At 37.0% G+C, this 17,240-nt stretch overlaps 3 protein-coding genes across 3 annotated transcripts; all 3 read right to left on the bottom strand.

Moving 5' to 3' along the window:
- Window positions 1-1,008: 1,008 nt before the first annotated feature.
- On the bottom strand, window positions 1,009-2,561 carry LOC110932601 (pentatricopeptide repeat-containing protein At3g22470, mitochondrial). Its single transcript, XM_022175926.2, has one exon. It carries the CDS (start codon window positions 2,338-2,340, stop codon window positions 1,009-1,011), a length of 1,332 nt encoding a protein of 443 aa, XP_022031618.1. The 5' UTR covers window positions 2,341-2,561.
- A 6,593-nt stretch (window positions 2,562-9,154) lies between these two features.
- On the bottom strand, window positions 9,155-10,047 carry LOC110932600. The gene is made up of 2 exons (XM_022175925.1): window positions 9,869-10,047; window positions 9,155-9,767 (listed from the first exon to the last, which is right to left on the bottom strand). Exons 1-2 carry the CDS (start codon window positions 10,045-10,047, stop codon window positions 9,155-9,157), a joined length of 792 nt encoding a protein of 263 aa, XP_022031617.1.
- Window positions 10,048-11,359: 1,312 nt separating this feature from the next.
- Window positions 11,360-13,350, bottom strand: LOC110930836 (putative pentatricopeptide repeat-containing protein At1g12700, mitochondrial). The gene has a single exon (XM_022174217.2). The coding sequence runs from the start codon at window positions 13,304-13,306 to the stop codon at window positions 11,486-11,488; it is 1,821 nt and encodes a 606-aa protein (XP_022029909.1). The 5' UTR covers window positions 13,307-13,350; the 3' UTR covers window positions 11,360-11,485.
- Window positions 13,351-17,240: the final 3,890 nt, after the last annotated feature.

Consider the following 17,240-nt stretch of genomic DNA (forward strand, 5'->3'; position numbering starts at 1 on the left):
CCTACAAAAAATCAATTCCATAACTAATATTAGTTTCATTAGAAGGGAATGCTGCTACAACAGAGTCTCCTTTTGACACATGAGCAGGTTGAGTAAGATAGGGTGCTACTTAATTTGTCATAATCTAATTTCATGTTTCAGTAAAATCTATTGATGCAGGATTTAAAAGTGAACGGAAATCGAAGTACCTTCCTGTTCCGGCTAACTCCGGCCAGATTCTCACCTTTGATAGATCGCCGGAGTGAAGTGTCTGTCCTATCTCGCCGGAGTGGAGTGTCCGCTGATTGTCTGCTGCTGCTTAACGGTCTGCGATTATCAAGTATTGTACGTGATACATGTGATAGGTTGAAGAAAATGGGTTAAAATGGAGGGCTTAATAAATGAATTATTATAAATAATAGAAAAAGACAAAATTGTACCTCACTTAACCGAGTTCATGGACGGGGTTAAGTTAGTTTGACCAAAATGGCAATGGTGAAAAGTATTTGGACCCACAAGCTATAAATGAAACCTTTAGACTATACTGGCAAAACTATCCAAACCACATGGACCAAAATGACACTTTACTCTATATATAAAAATGGAACCGGCATATAAAGCCAAAAAAAAAAGTGAAGCATCATGTCTCAAGAAGCAAAAAGTAAAACACAAAGAAGATATTACCATCTGAATTGTCATACAATATCAATTGTGAAACTTGACAAGGAAATTAACTTGAGTTGATTGCTAATACAGGGCTGATTTCAGAAAAGGAAAACAATGACAGACACGGTGTAGATGTTAAACTCGAACTACCACATCAAGTCGATAAAATGTGAAATATCATGTCTCAGGGTGCAAAAGATAAAACACAAAGAACAAGTTACAGCTGGTATTCATGAAACGAGCAAAACATCGTTAAACTACAACAAAAACAAATGCGTAATCCTTGTGAATTCGTTATATTGAAAATGTCTAATGAACAAACACATGAAGACCACATGTCATCCCACAATTACTATTTCAGTTTCACTCCCAGTCGCACAAGCTAGTATCGTCCATTAATTCTTTTGGCACAAGCTTACCAAACAACTTTAGCATACTCCTATCTAGTAAACCAGCTGCGATATGATCTATAAATAACGATAAAGTCGAAGCATCAAGTAAGTAACCTCTTCCATCCATTTCCTTTAAAAGCATCTTTACATCATCATAGTGCTTGTTCTTTAGACATCCTTGGAGAAAAACACGGTAAGTAACATTATCTCGGGGGCATCCACTCTCGTCCATTTTAAGAAACAATAATTTTGCTTCCCCCAACTGACCTTCCCGACAAAAACCACTGATCATCACGTTATATGTACGAACATTAAGTTGCAAGCCTTTGTCAATTAGACCTTGGAAAAGAACCCTCGCAATATCCACTTTCCCACATTTTCCTGCACCATCAATGAGGATATTGTACACAACAATATCGGAATTAAGCTTGCTATCACCCATCGAATGAAACAATGAGAGAGCCTCTTCTACTTGACGATTGCTGCAAAGGCCCTCTAAAACTATTCGATAGGTGCATTCGTTTGAATTTTGGCCTTGTGCATACATCTCATCAAAGAGTTTGCGTGCATCTACACAACGCCCAACCTTGAACAATCCTTGTATCATGGTGCTGTAAGTGACCACATTGGGCTGTAAACCTTTTCCAGTCATTTCACGTAACATTTGCATGGCCTTTTCTATGTTCAGATTTTTGCAATACCCATTCAATAAACTACTGTAAGTAACAATACCAGGAACGAGGCCTCTAAGTGTAATGGAATCAAAAATCTCCCTTGCTTTGATCATTTCACCTCGAAGACAGTAACCATCAACAAGTGAGTTGTATGTCACTATGTTTGGAACCTCACCTCTCTCAATCATGATGTTGATAACAGCCTCAGCTTCCTCTACTTTACCTTCCTTGCAAAAAGCATCAACTAATACATTAAAGGTTTGCACATCTGGAGAAATGTTCTCATGCTCCATTTGTTTTAGCATCTTTGAGGCCTCATCCCAATGACCAAACTTACAAAGACCACATATTAAAGAGGTGTAGGTGATGACATCTGGTAGAATGCTTTTGTTACATACCATTTCTTTAAAGAGCTTGAAAGCATCATCAATCAGTTTATCCTTGCAAAGACTATCAATGATGGTGTTATATGTAAAAATATCAGGCTTGCAGTTTTTTTGTTCCATTAGCCTGAGCAAAGCAACTGCTGTAACGTTATTACTGAACTTGCAAAGGCCTTTAATCATTGTGTTGTACATAACCACATTAGGTTCACAAAGTTTTTGATTGGTGAGCTTCTTGAATAACATCTCTGCTTCAAGAATCCTATCTTCTAGGACGAGTCAGTCAATGAGTGTACTAAATATGTACACATTGGGTGGAATAGCTCGCCTAAAGCAGCTTCCGAGGAGTGCAAAGCCGTCTTTGGTGCGATGCAGCTGACAGCAACACTTGATTGCAATGCTCATAGAATATTCATTAACAGGGACACCAAGGGAACACATTTGGTTGAAAAGGTAAAGAGAAGAAGAAAAATGTTTCATTTTGGTAACGGCATTCAACAATTGAGTGAAGTGAACAACAGAGGGCAAAGGGCGTGTGTGTGACATTTCATCAAACAGGTTCAAGGCATCATTCAAGTTGGTAATTTTATGAATCAAAGAGGAAACATTGGAGTGAAGGGAAGCTGTGTGAGTAGAGAATTGGTACCTCTGAATTTGATGAAAGTTGTGCGACTCATCATCGTCTCCGGCAGGGAAATGGAGTTGAAGCTTCAACCTAACTATCAAATGGCAGAAAGCATGTGTTTTTATCATTTTTTTTAAGGTGTGAATTACTTGCAAACATCGGTTCTAACATACGTTGTCTTACCTACTTGATATTTATGGTTTTTTTTTTTTTGAAAATTAAACTTCATTAAAAAGAAAGAGTTAATTACTGTTTTCGTCCCTGTAGTTTGTCAAAAATCACTATTTGAGTCCATTAGTTTAAAAATTGTGATTTCAGTCCCTATGGTTTCATTTTCGTAACCATTTCAGTCCACCTCGTAACCATTTCAGTCCCTGTACTTAACAGAATAATGGATTGAAATGGTTACAAAAGTGAAACCACAAGGACTGAAATGGTTACGAAAGTGAAACCACAGGGACTGAAATCACAATTTTTAAACTAATGGACTGAAATAGTGATTTTTAACAAACCATAGGGACGAAAACAGTAATTAACTCAAAAAGAAATGACACGATTGATTCTCAAGGCGGAGATCAAACGGCCCAAAAAGCTTACATTATGTCACATTTACACCATTCTTCCCAAGTACATGTTCTATTTCTATTCCTATGTTTGTACCATAAAAAGCCGTACGTCTTCACATCCGAAATGATCTCCGCAATTTTTGTACTCTTGTTATTAAATATGCAATCATTCCGAGCCTTCCATATTCTCCAACACCCTATAATCATCAAACCTTGAACCATATTCTTTGTCGACGCATTGAGTCTCATGTTATTATAAAGACCCGTGAGATCCTTTAAGTCGCAAATATATAGAACCGGAAACCTGCACCACTTTGCTATAAACTGCTACAGTAAAGTTGAAAGCATGCAACCTGTAAAAATGTGCTCTGCAGTCTCCTCACTATCTTCACAAAAGATGCACAAATTATTCTCCACTTGGATGTTCCTCTTAATCAAAGTTGCTTTGGTCGGTAGTCTTTCAAGCATCGCTCTCCACATAAAAACATTGCATTTTAAAGGTAACCACTTACACCAATCAAATTGAGTCGTCGTAACTGATATGTCTGTCGAAGTAATCCAATCTTTTACATTTGCCACTGTGAACTCTGAGCCGGTACCATGCCACGACCATGAATCTTTCTTTTCAGAAAGCTTCACAGTCGTAAGCATATTAATACAATCCGTCAATTCCAAAGTTTCTTCTAAAGATGTCGGATCGTGCCGCCATTTCCACCCAAAACTCCTAGCGCCTCCCGCCTTCAATACCCGATCCGACACCTTACAATGTTTGTCAGTTTCAAGTCTATAAATATAAGGAAAACGCACCTTTAATGGTTGCCCGCATAACCAAGGATACATCCAAAATCGAATCAAATCACCATTTCCAATATAGCTCTAATAAGGCTATTAAAGCCGACATCAGCCACCTTCGATTGCTTTCCCCATTTCACAATATTATACCAACCCCCTTTGTACCTTGTTTGAACCGGATAAAGATCCCAATTGCGAGCCGATGAGTGGACCGCATCTATAACCTTTTTCCATAAAGCATTGCTCTCGCTCTTATACCTCCACAGTCATTTTAACACAAGAGCTTGATTCGAATTTTCTAGCCTATTAACACCCAGACCGCCTTTACCTTTTGCCACCGTGACCTTATCCCATCCAACCCAATGTAATTATTTATCCCCGTCACTACCCCCTCCCCCCCCCACAAGAACTTCTTCATCATCGCCTCTAAATCATTGATAATTTTTTCGGTGCTTTATAGAGGGAAAAATAATAAGTGGGAAGACTTTCTAAAACTGAACGGATTAGAGTTAGTCTTCCACCAATTGAGAGAACTTGTGATTTCGATCTGGATAACCGCGCCTGGAAAACCTCCTTAACCAGTTGCCAACTAAGAACTCAGTTCATATTGGCGCCAACTTTTATGCCTAAATATACAAAAGGGATATTACCCGCCTTGCAACCCATACCCGCAGCCATCGTTTGAGTAACATCCAACCCCACCCCCATACCATATAAGATGGATTTATGAATATTAATTCGAAGTCCCGAGCATATATGAAATAATCGCAACATTCTCTTCAGATTGTTGAAATTATAAATCGACCATTCTCCTAGGATCATGGCATCATCTGCATATAAAAAATGATTTACCTCGGGGCCACCACTAGGAAGCCGAATACCATCAAAAACCCCCAATGTCTTTAGCTTTCCTGAACAAGCTAGAGAACGCCTCCATGACAATGACAAACAAGAAAGGCGATAACGGATCACCTTGTCGAATTCCTTTCTTGCAGTCAAACTCAAATGTAAGAGCTCCATTAACAAGCACTGACGACCTCGCCGACATCAAGATACCCTCCACCCATAAACACCATCTGTGACAACCCTCACTAAACCAGGTATCCGTACGACTTAATTAACTATTAATTGCTGCTTAATTACTGTGCTTAACTGAGATTACTGATAAACTGCTACTTGACTGTTGATACCTGTACATATCTGCATCATACTTTGATTTCCGTCACTACATTATTTATTTACTGAACCCTAGTGACAAACATGATGCACAAAAGCACAGTAGCATTTGAACGGATAACCTATTGAACATGCTGATATAGCCAGCATCAGGTAGACACTGCCTCTAAAGGCCTGTATGAGCCAGAAATATTTTACTACACCCATAGTGTGTGTAGGGATACAAGGGTTGTGGAACTGCGTCTCTAGGAATAAGAAACAGAGATTGGATGTGCCTAAAACGTACTCTAAGCACAAGACACAGCACTTTTATTAACATACTAGCTTCTAGCTAACTAATAAAGTGCCAAAACATGAGGAAATATTCCTGACACTTTGCAGAATAAATTGTGTCGCTAAAAAAATATTACTTACGACGCTTAAAAGATTACTTAAGCACTTTAACGGATTATTATCCAACCGAACAACCGGACTATACCCGGAACATAAAAATATTGCCAGAAATATTATTAGACTTTTTCTGAGCCAGTTAGGGTCCCTGATTACCCTAACACTCGCAATATAACGCATCATGCAACTAACGGGGTTAATCCCTAAAGTTAACCTACTTAACTAAACTAAACACTAACTAAACCATTGGAAACGAACTAGATACCCCCCCCCCCCCTAATGGGATCGGCCAACTAGAGGAACCAAGGAGTACAACTTTTGATTAGTATAATGCTTTATGTTTAATATCTAGATGACACAAAATCCGTTGGACGATGAACAAGATTTTTGTCTATAAATACCTTCACTTAACCCATGAGATTATCACACCACCTATCACCAAAACCTCTCTCTCCCTCCCCTCTCCAAACTCACGGCCAAGCATCCCTCTTCCACCCATCCATTTTTCGGCCTTGATCTCTCCATTTCAAGCACATACAAGGCTTACGGGTTTCATATTAGGAAGCTTGAAGCAAGCGGAAGTGGAAGGACCTCGTTTCTTAGCTTTTATCCACCACATTTTCGACTAGATTCTTCCCTAGCCCCGAGCTAGAGGTATAATGTTTAAAACTCACTCTCGAACGTATCTAAAGTGGTTAATATGAGTTATAATGATTAAAAGTCGGAAACATGCGTTTTGAATCTCTAAAGTCTACTAAAACTTGAATTTTGTTGGTTAAAAGCTCATAACATGTGTAAAAGTTGTAGTATTCGAATATGTTGATTATTGAGGCCCGATCTACGTTGTGGTGGCTCTTATCATCGTTTAACCCGACTTTGTTAAGATCATAGATCTTGACATAAGCTTGTTTCTATCGGTACGCGGGTTAAAAGGTGAAACTCCACCACACGAGAAACATGAACTTGTGTAAAAGTATAATTACTAGTAAAATGATGTTTAAAACTAGCGGATCTACGTATGTACAAGTGGTATATTCGTAGAACCAAGTGTCGAGAAAATCATGTTTTATATAAGTTGGATGACAAACTAACAAATGTGATTTTACAAACCACAAGTGTGTAAACACTTGTGAAATAAGAAGCTTTCGACAAAATAACAACCTTTGGGAAAGATGACGGGAAGTTGTAAAGAATGATTTGTTCTAAAAACGGGGTTTTTACAAGGCTAAACTAATTTATATATAGATCCACCAAATATAACGAGATCTACACTATAGTTTTTCATAAAACTACAAGTTCATGTAATAATGCGATTTTACATACTAATCGGTAAGTTTGATGTGTTAAAAATTTGTTTGATGTATTGGAAATTGATTGGTTGATTTAAAGAAGTGTTGAAGTGATTTTGTAAAAGAAAATGATACGCTTGAAAGCGTGGCCACCTCCAGTTACAGGGGAAACTCTGGCGAAATTTTTCTAAAATCTAACAGTTAGAATTATTTACAAGTGTTAGACTACTTTTGACATATTTTCAAATATATTTCATGACTTTATTTATTAAATAATCGGAGGTGGGATTTTCACAAAACTAAACGTGATAAACATTTATTCGATAAATATATTTTTTTTTCACCACGCTGTTTATGATTATTTTGTGAAAATGTATGAATATTATTTTTAGAGTAAAAATAATATTTACAAACGTTGACGAACCCAAAATAATACAAACGCTTATACGACAAACATATAAGTTACAACGGTAATTACTATTACCACTTAATCGTTAAAACGTAACTTACGCATTATGCGGAAATATTCATAAACGCGCACTTTGTCAACGTGTTATTTTGGAAAGTAATATGAGAAGAGAAAATATGATATTTTTGAGAAAAATATTTATATTTTGGAATAAGAAGTAAAAATATATTAAGTGGGACTTAATAAGATGATACAAATACACATGTATTAAATCCCCCATCCTTGGGAAGGAAATTAAATTACCAAGTACATACAAGGAACGGTTGTCTAACTGTTTCCCCAAAAATGTAAACTATAAAGCTGAAGCACGGCCATCCGTCTAATAGAATTAGCACATGTAGGTCGTTGCACAACTGTTGGATATTTGGAGTACTTGGTATAGCGACGCACTGACTGTGAGTTCATGTCCCCCTTTTCTCTTAACTCTTTTCAGTTTTATAAACTGCGGGGGTGAAATACATGTTACTATGATTATGAATACTTGATACATGGTATGGTTAGCGTAAGGAGGGTTATTACTTAGATCATGTGAGTGGGTAGGCGGAAACTGGAGGCCATTAATCCTCATTGTAGGACCGAGGGACGTAAGCGGTAGATCTATCTGGGTGTAGCGAGCCCAACTCCAGGTCCAGCATAACGGACCTCGGGGTGACTTTGTGCCCGACGCGAAATCCGCTAGGTTTGAGTCTTCCTACTTGCACTTCACACATATCAATGGACTTGCAAACCATTGGTGATCTCTTTTTCATTATTTGCTACATACCAGGGTTTTGATAAATACAAAGGTTTATTTACTCACTTTCGCATGAACTCGCTCAACATTATTGTTGATTTTTCAACTTACATGTATTTCAGGGAATTAAAGATCTGGCACGGTATGGCATGTTTTCCGCTGCATAAGTCACCAGGGTCATCCAGGGTTCGGGGAATGTGACTCTTTCCTGGACAAGTCACAGTCCTTGAATCATGTTTACGTTATGTTTGCATTTGTAATGTTTAGACAAGTTTATGGTTGGTGGGTGTTAACCCGTTAAAACAATGTTTTGATATCTTTATTTTAATGGATGATCTTGCACATTTTTAATTCATATAGCTTGTTATGATTAAGCTATGGTATTAAGAAGTCACACCAAATTAACCACGCTTCCGCAAAGCCAGGGTGTGACACCATCGAATCGGGAACCCCAAATGACGAAGCATATCTAATAAAAACCCCCAATGCACATTATCATATGCTTTTTCAAAATCAATTTTAAAAATAAACATCTCCTTGCCCATCTGCCTCGCCCAAGCCAATATCTCATTAATCATCATCGGCCCGTCTAAAATAAATCTACCACTCAAGAAAGCAAATTGTGTTTCTAAGTGATATTCCCCATAACCTTTCGGAGCCTATTCGCTAAGATCTTAGAAATCACCTTGCTAATCACCCCAATTAGAGTTATTGGCCTATAATCTCCTAATCCTGAAGGGGCCGAATTTTTAGGAATTAAAGTTATAAATGAAGAGCCAACACCTCGGCTTACGGACCCAGTTTCATAAAACTCATTCATAATATTCATAAAATCTGCTGAAAGAATGTTCCAAAACCTCTTTATGAACATAAAATTAAATCTGTCCGGTCCCGGTGCCTTATCATTACCACAACCAAATACCGCCTCCTTGACTTCTGTCTGTCTCTGAAAAAGGTGCAACCACCAACGTCGCTTCATCGTCAGACAATTGTTTCAACTCATGACCTATGAGTTTAGGTCTAACTTTCATTTCCACAACGAACTTCTTCTTGAAAAATTGAAAAACTTCTTTTTTTAATTTTAGACGCCTTCGTCTCCCAATTCCCATTAACCATCAACCCTGGAATACTGTTTGACGCCTTTCTTTTGTTAATGAGACCATGAAAATACCGTGTGTTATCATCCCCATCTGTTGCCCATTTACATCTAGATTTCTGTTGCAGATCTTTATATTTGAACTCTTCTATTTCTCTAATTCGTCTTCGACTCTCCTCCCAAACCCATTCTTCCTCTTCATTCAAATCCCTTTGTTCGCGAATTATATCAAGATCTTCAACCTCATTATTTAAAATCAATTCTTCCTCAAGATCTTTTTGTTTAATAATTTCCTTCCACTCTGTGATGTATTTTCGAAACCATTTGAGCTTTTGTAATAACACCACATCAGGAGAACCATGTCCACGAAATTCATTATTTGCCTTCAACACCACCCCCTCGAAATCGTCCCTTTGTAACCAAGAGTTGAAAAACCGAAATGGTTTTGGCCCGAAGTTACCTGAAAATGTCTTGAGGTTGACCGGACAATGATCGGGCCGACCTTTTGGCAAAACTCTGTATTCAGCAGACGCCCATCTACAAAAAAATCCCAACAAACGAATAATCTATCAATTCGGCTTAATTTATTACCTACCGAAAAAGTAAACTTGCGCCCCCTGAGCATAAATTCATGTAACCCCGCGTTAAAGTTGAACTCTCTAGCCGCTGCCGCATTAAAGTTGGAATTTCGCCTTTCATCCTCATACCGAACTGAGTTAAAATCCCCTCCCACTACCCATAAACTATTTCTAGCTGTGATAATATCAACAATATTCATCCATAATTGCCGTTTATCAACCAACAAAAGCCCAATCATCCGAGTAAGGGGCTATTTGGCAAAATACTACATGAATTGGGGAGATATATAATTGATTGATGATATTATAAATGGGAAATATATAAATATTAATTTGATAGTTCATTAAGGGTAATATAGTTATTTTATAAGAGTTTTTAATGAAAAGGGGAACTATGTAACATATATGGATTAGGGAGGGGAAATAAGTAATTGTTTTTTTTTTTTTTCATTTGGGGAAATATGTAATAAGAAAGCTTAGAATGGGGAAATATGTAATAATCCCAAAATAAAAACCTACTAAAAAACTACATATATTTTGCTCGGATATCTTGCTTGGGTTTGGGGTATGTTTTGGGTTTGCAAAAAAAATGGTGGTGCGGGATAGTATCCAAGAAAACCGGGAAGCAGTGGTGGTGTTGTTGGATGAGGGGAGGTTGTGGTGGTAGGTGGCATAGGACAATACGCAATCTCACCCGTTCGCGGGTCTCTTCGGTATCAATTTTGCTCATTGTTTGCTAAATTACCACAAAACGGATTGTTGGGGTCCCATGCGTTTTGATTGTTGGGAAACATTGTGTGAGTATGATAAAATGTATAAAATTTATGGAGAATGGACAGTAGAAATGGTATGGTTTTAGTAAAAATGGTAGGATATATATAGTGTGAAATTTTAAAAATAAAAGTTACAGTAAATTGCCAAAATCGTCCCTGAGGTTTGGATATGTTTGTCATTTTCATACAAAACAACTTTTTTTGTACCATATAGTTTTCACTTTTGAGATTTTTTGCCATTTTCATCCAAACGTCTGACTTTTTTTTGCCAAAATCGTCCCTGAGATTTGAGATTTTTTGCCATTTTCATCCAAATGTTTGATAGAAAAAATAAAGCAAATTAGTTGTTTGGATGAAAATGTCATAAAATCTCAAATCTCAGGGACGATTTTGGCAAAAAAAAGTCAGACGTTTGGATGAAAATGGCAAAAAATTGAGTGTCTGTATCGTATTAATACCGTAATGAAGAGAATCGAATGGATTCCTGCCATTAACGTTATTTATACCATTGTGTAAGGTCACAGATTGGCCTTAGAAAGGTTATACGCTTGCAAAATATGTTGACCAGTTCATCTACACTGAACAAATGTATATGTTGACACTTTACCAAGTTTGAGGCAAACCGGTTCCCCCTCTCGCAACCGGGTTCAATTTGCACTACCAAATCGGTTTCAACCAGACCCAAACTGCCAATTCGTTCGTATCAGTACCTTTAATTTATGTGTTTGGTTATCAATACATGAAGATTTGGATTGCTATAATATTATCAAACCGTTAGTAAAATATCAAAAGTTAACCTTTAGGAAGTGACTAGATTTTAGAACCAAACACATGAACACCAAATAGAATTTGGTAGAGATTTTCTGCTTTCAACATTTTACAAGTTTTAATCTTCATTTTTCCTCTAAACAATTACTATCTCAGTTTCACTCCAGTCGCACAAGCTAGGATCGTTCAGTAGTTCTTTTGGCACAAGCTTACCTAACAACTTAAGCATACTTCTATCTAGTAAACCAGCTGCGATATGATCTATAAATAACGATAAAGTCGAAGCATCAAGTGAGTAACCTCTATCATCCATTTCCTGTAAAAGCATCTCAACATCATCATAGTGCCTGTTCTTTAGATATCCTTGGAGTAAAACACGGTAAGTAACATTATTTGGTGTGCAGCCACTCTCTTCCATTTTAAGAAACAACGACTTTGATTCCGCCAATAGACCTTCCCTACAAAAACCACTAATCATCACAGTATAGGTATGAACATTAGGTTGCAAGCCTTTATCAATTAGGTCATAGAAAAGATTCCTTGCAATATCCACTTTCCCATATTTTCCTGCACCATTGATGAGGATATTGTACACAACAATATCAGAATTGAGCTTGCTGTTACCCACCAAATGAAACAAAGAGAGCGCATCCTCTACTAGATGGTTGTTGCAAAGACCCTCTAGAACTATTCGATAAGTGCACTGGTCTGGAATTCGGCCTTGTGCATGCATCTCATTAAAGAGTCTGCGCGCAGCTACACAACGCCCAACCTGAAACAATCCTTGTAACATGGTGCTGTAAGTGACCACATCGGGTTTTAAACCTTGTCCGGACATTTGACGAAACATTTGCATAGCCCCTTCTATATTCCGATTCTTACAATACCCGTTCAGCAAACTATTGTAAGTGACAAGATTAGGGACGAGACCTCTAGGTCTCAGTGAATCAAAAATTGTTTTTGCTTTGATCATTTCCCCTCGCAGACAGTAGCCATCAATAAGTGAGCTATATGTCACTATGTTTGGAAACTCACCTCTCTCAATCATGATGTTGATAACAGCCTCAGCTTCTTTTATTTTACCTTCCTTGCAAAATGCATCAACTAATGCAGTAAAGGTTTTCACATTTGGAGAAATGTTCTCATCCTCCATTTCTTTTAGCATCTTTGAGGCCTCATCCCAACAACCTAACTTACAAAGACCACAAATTAAAGAGTTGTAGGTGATGACGTTTGGTAGAATACCTTTGTCAGATACCATTTCTTTTAAGAGCTTGAAAGCATCATCGATCATTTTATCCTTGCAAAGACTATCAATGATGGTGCTATATGTAACAATACTAGGCTTGCAGTTTTTTTGCTCCATCAGCCTAAGCAAAGCAAGTGCTGTAACGTTATTACCGAACTTGCAAAGCCCTTTAATCATTGTGTTATACATAACCACATCAGGTTCACAAAGTTTTTGTTTGATGAGCTTCTTGAATAACATCTCTGCTTCAAGAATCCTATCTTCAAGGACGAGTCCGTCTAAGAGTGCATTAAATATGAAGACATTGGGTGGAATAGCTCGCCTAAAGCAGCATCCTAGGAGTGCAAAGCCGTCTTTGGTGCGATTCAACTGACAACAACACTTGATTGCAATGCTCATAGTGTAATTACTAACAGGGACACCAAGGGAACACATTTGTTTGAAAAGGTCAAGAGAAGAAGAAAAATGTTTCATTTTGGTAACAGCAGCCAGCAACTGATTAAACTTAACAACAGATGGCAAAGGCTGTCTGTGTGACATTTCATCGAACAGTTCCAAGGCATCATTCAAGTTGGTAATTTTATGAATCAAAAAGGAAACATTGGAGTGAAGGGAAGCTTTATGAGTACCGGATTGGAAAGATGAGAGAGAATGAAGAAGGAAGGAGTTGGTACCTCTGAATTTGATGAAAGCTGTGCGATTCATCATCGTCTCCGGCAGGGAAACGGAGTTGAAGCTTCAACCTAACTATCAAATGGCAGAAAGCCTGTTCTTTTTGTATTTCTAAAAAACTCAAAATACACACTCAAATCATGAAAACCTCGTTTACCTACTTCATATTTATGTTCCATACATTTTTTTTTATGAATGATCAAGAAAGCCCTATCACCCGGATAACGGGATAAGTCGTCCGCGAACACAGACGTTGCTAGTGACCCGACTCACCGCCCAAAGGCACATTGTGGTAAAACATGGTAGACCTAATGGCAAAAGGTCACCCACGTTCGTAGACACAGACGACGCTGGTGACACAACCCACAACCCGAAGGCACGTTGTAGTAAAACCTCTTACTCAACCTGACCCATGGGGTTGCCAATCCACCAGAAGATTTGCCCGATAACCTTTTTTATATGTTTCATGTATTAAGAAAGACTAATAATGAAGCATGTTCTACTAATTTTAATTATTTTTTAAAACATGTAAAATTATATATACTTTTATAGAAATAAGTTTAGTTTGTCATAAACAGATCACGATTTTATTATCCATTTTTCACTTTTATCTTACATCTGTTATGTTCGCATTTCATGTCGTACTCGATGAGATTTAAACTTTACAAAATTATTTAAAGCTTCATTTTGTGCATTTTATATTTTCATATTATACTAATATTAACATTGAAATTAATTATCTACGTTAATGGACCAATTTGTGCATTTTAATATTTACATTGAAATTAATTCTCTACGTTAATGGACCAATTTGTGCACTTCCTTCCTTATGTTTTAACTAGAACTAGTGTTATACTACAACTGCGCGTTGCGGTGGAAAATCACGGGTCAAGACTTCACGTGTCTAGTAGTAATTTTGGTTACGATAGTGGTGTACATCAGAAAAAAAAACCATCTATTATCCCGACCATGGTGGCCGGAACTACATACAAACATTGTATCATTAATGCATTTGTTAGGTTTAAGTTGCAACAAAGTCATAATAGTTAAATCAATTTATAATTGTTTTTTTAATCTTTAGTTTATAAAGATTTTCTTTTAAAAAGAAAAAGAAAGATTGAATGGGACTCGCACTTTCATCAATGAGCTCATCCGTTAACCAAATATTTTTGCTCTTCCTTCGGCAAGGATGAATCCGCACAATGCCAACATTTGTTGTTTCACCCATCCTTCGCCACCCTTGTGGCATCTATAATCATCCATAGCCCCCACATTATAGATGCTATAACAGTAACATGCAAAGCTTCTTAGCACATATTACACAAACAAAATCATAAGCATAACAAAAAGAAAAGTAATGATAATATTATTCCAAAGCCATACTTCATACCGGATACACCCTGAATAATTCTCATATGGTTTGTAAGTATTCTCTCAAAAAGTATTTCTATGTAGATTGTACTTCTAATTTATTTATCCTATAATTCATGTAATATTTTGATTTTTACTCTAGAAAAGAAAAGGAAACAATTCAACCACATTCTCCTGTCTTTCTACTAAATTACCTGTTTCTCGTTATCATCAAATATATAAAGCGTTTAAAAAAATCATTTGTACACAATCAAACCAATTTTGTCACATTAAAGCGAAATAATGTATATGGATACAAAGATCACTTCGTTCTACTTAAAAAACCAAAAACTTGATCCATAAGACATATTTATATTTATATAATATGAAAATGAAAGGTCGGTGGTGACCATCTTTCTATTTTTATAAAATTCACCTAAACTATTTTTAATTGATAAAACTCTCCTCTCAAATTTCTAACTACAGAAAAACCAACCTTCTATTTTTTAACTTGACAAAAAAGCACCCATACTTTCTAACTTCTTTTTAACCTTCAAACTTTTTACATATAACCCATCCTACCTCTACACTTTACTATAATGTCATAGGTAACCCTCTAACTTCAACTTTCTAAAGTTTCGAGCTTACCCTAAAACTATTTTCTTACGCTTTTATTTTTATAGACATATCGGTATAAATTCGAGTTCTTCTACGCTTTAACGTAAGTTTTGTTTGAAAATGAGTTGGGTCAATTCTTAAATGTTTTTTATGTACGTTTTGACGTAAACTTTGTTTGAAAATAAATCGGGTCTACGTTTTGATTTGACGGTATAAATTGGAGCTATCATACGTTTTGACGTCAATTTAGTTCGGAAACGAGTCTGGTTGATTGTAATCTATACATTGTCATTTCACGTATGACGCCGCCGCGGCGGGTATAAAATCTAGTATACAATATTATCAAAGAAACAATTACACTTTGGCATCATATACTTCTGCTGCATCCGGCATTTGTTAAGCAGCTACAATAGTTGGTTGGGCACGCCATGAACCTGTTGTATCCGGCATATGTTAAGCAGCTACAATAGTTGGTTTCACTCGCAAGCGTATCTTAGATTATTCGTTAATAAATCGCACATGTATGTTAAAAATGAAAATCTTTCCGTTGCTGTCATTGACCATAGGCCGTTGTCTTGCTTTTCTTCCACAGTTATTGGCTCCTTCGTTTCAGTACCTTCTCAAAACCAACATTTACATGTAAATAATCACCAAGCGACAACCAACTTTTACGTCGGTACCAATTCATGACACCATCAAATGCAAACTCAAAAATAAAATAAAGAGTTAATTGCCATTTTAGTCCCTGTGGTTTGGCCCATTTTGCTAGTTTAGTCCAAAGGTTTCATTTTTAACATCTGGATCCAAAAATGTTTCATCGTTGCCATTTTGGTCCAACTGACTTAACTCCATCCATATTTGTTAAGTCTGCCAAAGGCATTTTAGTCATTTTAGCCATAAAGGGTTGATAAAAAGAAAAATGAAATGACTAAAATACCCTTGGCAGACTTAACAAATATGGATGGAGTTAAGTCAGTTGGACCAAAATGGCAACGATGAAACATTTTTGGATCCAGATGTTAAAAATGAAAACAGAACTAAAACTTACCTCTGCAGCCTTATCCCTCAACTCAATTTGACTTTCTTCATTTATTATCAAATATAAGGGTGTTAGGAGTGGTGCGGCAAAGGGTGTCCACAAAGGCCTTTGCCGCGCGGCAACACCGCCGCCGAGCCCTTTGCCGCTCGGTTTCTTTGATCAAGCGGTGTAGGCTCGCCGATGCGGGAATCATGAGAGAGAGGGTAGTGTGAGAGATAGAGGGTAGTGTGGGGTGGGGTCCATTCCAATCTCAACCAATCACACTTTTTTCCTTTTTTCTTTTTAAATAGTTTACCACTTTACCAAGTGTCTAAACCATTGCCAACCTTTTGAGCATAGTTTACCACTTTGACATGGCACACTCTCATTGGTTGAATTTTTAGTTTGTCACTCTCAAGTGTCTAACCACTCCTAACACCCTAAAGAATCTGTAGATGAAAATCCAGCTAGAAAATATTGAAGTGCAATACTTTTGAACAAAGCAAGTTTTTTAATTTTCAATACAAATCAAATCTAGTGTAGATTCATTAGTACCTTTAATTTTATTATTCTGGATTATAAAAACCAATATCAAATGATTCTTCATAAGATGATTTAAAACTACAATCTACAATGACGATTACCGACCTAAGTTCTGATATGGTTCGTGGTAACATCGTTGAGAGTGGGGCAACCGGAAAGAGCCATTGTGAACTCTAGTTCATCCTTCAACATCTCCATCACTTTTTTACTCCATACTCACCCTTTGTTGTTAAGCCACACACAACCGCTCGCCCAACCTACAATATTAGAAAATATCACCATGTATAATTCTAAGAAAATCGCTAAAACTTTGAGTTTTTTCTCCCATTTGATGGTAAAATTACCATAACCACTTCGCACCAAGAGCTAAAGCTTTGAATACATCTGTTTCTTGTCATATTCCTCCATCAAATGGAACCTGGTATTCTTCTCTGAACTGAA

The sequence above is a fragment of the Helianthus annuus genome, chromosome 3, assembly GCF_002127325.2.
Source record: "Helianthus annuus cultivar XRQ/B chromosome 3, HanXRQr2.0-SUNRISE, whole genome shotgun sequence".
Taxonomy (NCBI): domain Eukaryota; kingdom Viridiplantae; phylum Streptophyta; class Magnoliopsida; order Asterales; family Asteraceae; genus Helianthus; species Helianthus annuus.